The sequence below is a fragment of the Nicotiana tomentosiformis genome, chromosome 5 (assembly GCF_000390325.3).
Source record: "Nicotiana tomentosiformis chromosome 5, ASM39032v3, whole genome shotgun sequence".
Classification (NCBI taxonomy): domain Eukaryota; kingdom Viridiplantae; phylum Streptophyta; class Magnoliopsida; order Solanales; family Solanaceae; genus Nicotiana; species Nicotiana tomentosiformis.
This window is the reverse complement of record NC_090816.1, coordinates 137,128,167-137,134,565: the sequence shown is the minus strand read 5'-3', so window position 1 is coordinate 137,134,565 and position 6,399 is coordinate 137,128,167. Positions and strand designations below refer to the sequence as shown.

Sequence of the window (6,399 nt, the reverse complement as noted above, 5' to 3'; positions counted from 1 at the left end):
TGAGTTCTAAATTAATAATTTGTATATATTCAATGACTTTTTTAAAAAAAGTACATAATTTAGACCAAAACTAGTATCGGAAGCTCTAGCTCCGACGCATGGTTATGGTAGCCTAAACATACTCAAATGTACATGTAAAATCACTGAAAAGTATCATGCATTTGATACTCTTGGAGCATTTAAAAGAGTCTAAAAATAAATTTACATCTAGTACTACTAATCAGTAATTACAATCTTAGAAATAAAATTATTTAAAATATGTTTGAAAATACAGTATACTAAAAATTAACCAGTCAAATCCTCAGTGCTGAAAAACTTTTCTCTAGTTATTAATGAGCAATGGTTGAAAAACAAATTCTGAATATTTTTTCCAAATTTTGCAAAAACAAAAAGAAAAATGAACTTGAATTAGAGGAAACTCCTGGATATTCAGAAGTCTAGTAATGTGTCATAAGCTAGCTACTTGTACACTATTCCTAAACATCATTATTAATTGCACACAGAAAAAAAATAAAGAACGTCTCATGGATAATTTTCCAATAATAATTACAACTTATATAAACAGATCATCCAACGCATGTCTTTGACCAGTTCATAATAGTAATATGCACAAGTAACTATACTGTTAAAGTTACTTCTGTAAAGGAAGTCCACATAGTCAGAGAGTAGCTAAAAGGCTGCAAATGTGTCAGCTACAAAAGTAGACTGGGACCCCGTGGTTCAGCAATTTTATGGTTATTTTGTCCAGATAAGTAAATGTACAATATACAAAGCAATTTAGCACCACAGAATTAAAGCACAGTTGCACATGAAATGTCAGAATTGCCTTACCTCTACCTTGTGAGGATAGAAAAGTTGTTTCTAATACTTTTGATTTAATGAAAAGAATAATATGTGTTGCATATCAAATTCCCGCCAAATATCCTTTTAGTTCCCCTCATCAAAAATAATCCGAGCAAATTGAAATTACAAAGCAAACTTAAACTACAGTCACATATACGTATTCATAGAGACATGTTTCTTCTTGTAAGTCAAATATCGAATTCTTAAGACTTTCAATAGCAGGATTTACAACCAAAAAACAAACAAATCCTAGATGTTATAGACCAGTCTAATAAATGTAACTCTCTTTACCAGAAAACAAGTAAAGCCAAAAAACACTCACCATGGTCAATTTGGCTTTTTAGCCATGCTTAATTTTGTAGGTAATTATTTTAGTGTTTTAAGAGTTTAACAGAGTAGCACTGTTTCTTAGCTACCATAACATGCATGCATTGTAATTGGGTGATCTTCATCAATATGGTTTGTTTCACTATAAGTGCAGCATACCTAGAGACTTTCGTAGATACATAACACATAAACATATATTGTCACTGAATAAACAAAGAATAAAAAGTACCAAGAGAAAATAACTGACTCATCACCAACAAACAACCTACGAATCCACTACTAATACAATTGGTTGCTAATGAACTAAAGAACATTCATTAAAAAACTCTTGCAAATAACTTCTCAAATATTTATTTTCCAATAATGGCCCAAAATCCACCTTAAACTTTTTCAGTTGAACAATGGACAACAATATACTCAAGTGGGAAAGTTTATTTTATAGTATATCTGAATTCTTTTCAAAAACAAGATGCTATTACACAGTGTAACCCTCTTAGAACCACATACTATATTGATGAGGATCATATATGAGAACAATTTGCCTCAAGTAACGCCTTCTCAAAATCTATGAGCTATTACAATATTATAGTTCTGGAGATGTTTCATGAAATAGGAATTATTCAATCCATCTTTATTTGTTATATATTACCAGAAAGAGTACCGACAAAATAAAAAGAACAATTGATATTATTGTATCAGTTGCTATAAGCAACACATGCAACCATAATTAAAGGTGAACTGATATTGATATATTTATCCCCTAACAGAAATTGTCTCTTGGAAGCATCTTTACTTGCATTTAGACTGCTTTGTTTAATTACTTTGTAGCCTTCATATCAAAGCGAACTCCGCTGCTTTAGACATTGAATGCTTGGGAATGAAATCACTCCAACATTCTCCTCTTTGATAACAAATTGATAGTTCATTAATCAATTCTCACACTCATCCAGGCAATCCCATGGAAAATGAGGGAATTATAATTATTAGATATACCTTTCTATAATCAAATTCTGAACCAGAAAGCTCTTTGTTGTAGGCTTGAGTAAGAATGTAGATGAGCGTAGTTGCTGAAATTATTGATCATTTTGAAGTGCAGTCATCTATGTTACAACCAGCGTTCTATCTATAGATATAGGGTGGCAACTGCAGGACCATAGTTAATGGACAAAACTAATTGTTTGTGAAACCCTCAGCCAAATCTTACCAACATAATAACGTGACAAATCTAACTTCCTTGCAATTAACCAAGAGCATGTTTAAGAAAATTGAAGACTGGTTCGTCTGTATTATTATGTTCTTGCAGATGGATAAAGAAGGAAATTATGCTCTGCTCCCTCTCATATCCGTGTCAACCGTTTAACTACCAAGTTCTGAATTTCAAAAAATAACAAATGCACAAATTTCTGGGAATTTTAACTACGGCAACCTCCTATTAGCAACATCAATACAGCCGCTAGAACAGAGATAATATCGTTTATCCTCTTTATCAATTAGATTAGTGAATGCTTAACTTCCTTTGCCTTTACAAGTCAACTAGATATGAGAAAATACTTTCTTCATCCTAGTTCTAAATTTCATGTGATTGAATAGGTCTAATTTTCATTTACATTTGCTTTTCTTTTTTCACTATAAATTTGGTTTTATTACTTACATCCTTTTGAATCTTTTTGCTTACAGTGTACCATGATGTTTCTATATTTCCTCTGAAGCATAGACCATTACTTAGCTAATTCGTGTTGTTAGTTTCTTTAAAAGAAATAAAGCATTGCTAGGCTTCATTATGCCTCCCTATTGTGCTCTATTGTCAGTTCTTTTGGCAACAGCTTTCAAAACCATATATAGCCACACCCAAGTACGTAATCACTACAATGCAGAGTAAAAACCGAATCCAAAATACGATAAAAGTTACCTTCAGATTGTTCATTGAAGTCAGAGTGAAGGAAACATAAACTTCTATTCCAGTTGAGGATAAGACCTGAACCCCTGGAAATGCTAAAAATAGATTACGAAGCATTATTTCTTCTTCGAAATACTCTAATGACCAGCTAAAACAGCTCCTTGACCAAGCTTCAAACAAAATAACAACTAAAAATAATGGATAGACACGTCAAATATGTCACTTATTTAGGCCTTATTACTCTTCCTAACCCAAATAGATATTTAAAATTTACATGCTCTCTGTTAAGTTTTATTGAATGGGGCGCTATTAAATAAATTTTAGGTTCCACACTCCACCATGCAAAGCGAGTGGTAACACTCATTCTAATGGCTCATATGCACTAATTGAATTTTATGTGACCACACAGTCCCTATAGCGAGAAGCCGAGAAGAAATCCAAAGTAAACACTTTAATTCGACGAGAAACCTGGGAACTGTAGTTGTTCCCGGTGCTAAAAAATGAAATATCGAAACAAACACAAACTTTTTCTAAAGGAAATCAACAAACCAAAAAGATACCCAAAGAAAGATTAAAATACTCAAATTTGCAGCCCAAGCATTCCTAATCAACCACAGACCTAACAAACAGAGAGCTCTAGTGAGAGGGAAAGAGTGAACTCACATGTAGATTCCACCGGAGAAAGAGAGCTTCAGGCGGAGGAGATAAGAGAAAAGACTGAAAGCCTAGGATTTTGTTACGCTTTCGTATTATCAAAAATGATGACAGGTGTCTGCTTGCGTAAATGTTGTGGGTCCCATTGCACTGCCGCATTTTCAAGTCTAATTTTGTCCTTGATTTTAGAGTTATTTACACAAAGTGAGACAAAGGTAAAATCGTAAAACTATAAGGGCATAACAAACAGTTTGCCAACTCCAATGCAGCTGTTGATATTCTTCAGCAGAACCATTGCGAATTCCCAAAATAACCCTGAGGACGACGAAAAGCACCTCAACTCCCGCTTCTAAATAAGTAGAAATAGAATATATATATATATTATTGAGTCTTTGACAAGTCAATAATAACGTTCAAGTGACTCAAATGTCGATCTAGTAAAATATACTCCAAATCGAATATTTTGTCCAAAACGACCTTAGATCAACAATTTCAAAGGCAAAGGACCAAAGAAGCAAATCCGTCGTCCAACATTAGTAATGTAAACCATAAATCACGTCACATACAATAAAACAAACACCATATCTTTACTTTTATTACAAGTCTTCAAATATTACACATAAAGAAACAACTAACCCTACATACACCAGCATCACATTTTCTCATTTTTTTCCCTTCATTAATCAAGGACAGGTGGATCTAGGACGAGTTCCGTAAACATATTTCAACTATATAGAAATACAAAAAAAAACATTAAAATATATACTCGTATTAATAATAAGATCGCGCTTATAATGAACGCACCTTACATTTCTTTGAAAGAAGTAAGCTTCTTAACTTTCTCCCAAGGCTTATCCCAAACAACAGCCAAATATTTATGAACAGAACCGCCGTCCTTGGCGTTGATAATAAGTCGATAATTTGTGCCGGCGACGACTTGAGTTTCTCCTTTCGCGATACTTTGAAATTCCAATTTTGTCCCTGCCGCTTTGTTTTGCTCATTCACCGCAAACTGCCCGATCGCCACCACATCAGGGGCATTTACGTCAGTTAAAGGCTTCCAACTACCTGCTGCGCCGCCCAACGCGGCGGAGATTTGGAAGAAAAAGGAAGAAATTAACAAGATTGAGAGAGTCACGGAGAAAATAGAGGTCAATTTGATGGTCATTTTTTCTTTTTCTTTTTCTTTTTCTTTTTGTATTGCGAGGATTTTGAGAATGAAAATACTGAGGAAAATGGTTATTTTTAAAAGAGTTTAATGGGTGCACTTATTTAAAGGAATTAGGTGGTAGGTACGTGGGGAACCGACAGTTGTCATGTGACTTGATTTCCAATATTTGCAGTTCACTTTCACGAAAGTTCTAAATTCCTGTTATGGGCAAGGGCCTGGGCTAGGTGTACGGAAGAGGTTCAGCTGTGTATATTAAGTTAAAACTTTCTTTTTATATATATAATTGGATATTGAATTTTTTTAATTTATTCATGTATTTACTTTCCTGTTTCTATCATTGGTTACTGCGCTACAAATAACATTTAGTAACGGTAGTACTTGGAGCGATCTTAAAGTCGCTACAAATTCATAAGTGACTAATTAAAGCTCTTTTTTGGTTGCAATTAGCAATCGCTCATATAAAAGATCTGAATTCATCATTGTCAAATTAAAAATAATGCAATTGAAATATATGTTGTTCGTTTAAAGTTGAACAAGATAAAATGTCCATACGTTGAAGACGATTTATGAGATTCTTCAAAAAAGAAAAAGAAAAAGAAAAATCCATAACTAATATTGCCAACAGAATAACCAATACTAAACGAAACATTAAATTTGAGCTATTTCATTCTTTAAACAATGGGTTGTAGATGCTTATAATACTTAGTTGTTGCGCAAACTTTCAAAAGAAATGAGTTTTCTAACATTGTCCTTAGAATTTTCAAAAACAACCGCTAAATCCTCATCATCAATATCTTCTTCCGTGGTGGCAATAACCAATTGATAAGTAATGCCATTAGCAACTAATTGAAATTTTCCCTCCAACACTTTCCTAAACTTCAAATCAGAACCTTCTATTTTATCGTTGTACGCTTTTACTGCAAAATTTGCAATGTCTATCACTTTAGAATCCTTTAGATCTTTTATGGGTTGCCAATCATCTGTTGACGGGGACGGAGCTAGAGTATTCGGTACGCGAGCTGAAACATAGGAGAAGGTGGAAGCAACTACTACAATTGAGAGAATCACAAAAAGAAAAGAATTGAATTTGAAAGCCATTTTTCTTTTAAGAAAAATAATTTGCTAGTGGAGTGCTTAACACTAATGGTGATAGACTTATATATAGGAGAATTTGAAAGCAAGCATAGGCAAAAATAGGTAAGATGATTAGTTTATTACTTTAGAGGTGATTAGATTACGATGTGTATATGATTCGAAATAAATTAATTACCTAATTAGTCTAGGAAAAATGATTTGTTTCAAGTAGTGGTTTTAAAATAATTACAATTTTACTACTTAAGGAAGATTTGTTGCAATTCTAATAAAAAGATTTCTATTTCATTTGAATTGACATTATTGCATGAATCCTCATTAACATTGCATATTTTTTAATTATAAAAAGCCACCAAGGTGGCTACTTTTTTTCTTTTTTTTTTCAAAACGTGGAAAAATAAGAAATGAAAAAGTG

The 6,399-nt window shown here is 33.0% G+C and overlaps 2 protein-coding genes and 1 long non-coding RNA gene across 3 annotated transcripts; all 3 read right to left on the bottom strand.

Annotated features, from left to right (window-relative positions):
* Nucleotides 1-532: 532 nt before the first annotated feature.
* On the bottom strand, nt 533-4,032 carry LOC104118886 (uncharacterized). Its single transcript, XR_691326.3, has 2 exons — nt 3,731-4,032; nt 533-3,162 (listed from the first exon to the last, which is right to left on the bottom strand). It is a non-coding gene; the product is annotated as an uncharacterized lncRNA (long non-coding RNA).
* Nucleotides 4,033-4,526: 494 nt separating this feature from the next.
* Nucleotides 4,527-4,889, bottom strand: LOC104118884 (cysteine proteinase inhibitor 1-like). Its single transcript, XM_009630266.4, has one exon. It carries the CDS (start codon nt 4,887-4,889, stop codon nt 4,527-4,529), a length of 363 nt encoding a protein of 120 aa, XP_009628561.1.
* A 705-nt stretch (nt 4,890-5,594) lies between these two features.
* Nucleotides 5,595-5,990, bottom strand: LOC104118883 (cysteine proteinase inhibitor 5-like). Its single transcript, XM_009630265.4, has one exon. The coding sequence runs from the start codon at nt 5,988-5,990 to the stop codon at nt 5,595-5,597; it is 396 nt and encodes a 131-aa protein (XP_009628560.1).
* Between the last annotated feature and the right edge of the window lie 409 nt (nt 5,991-6,399).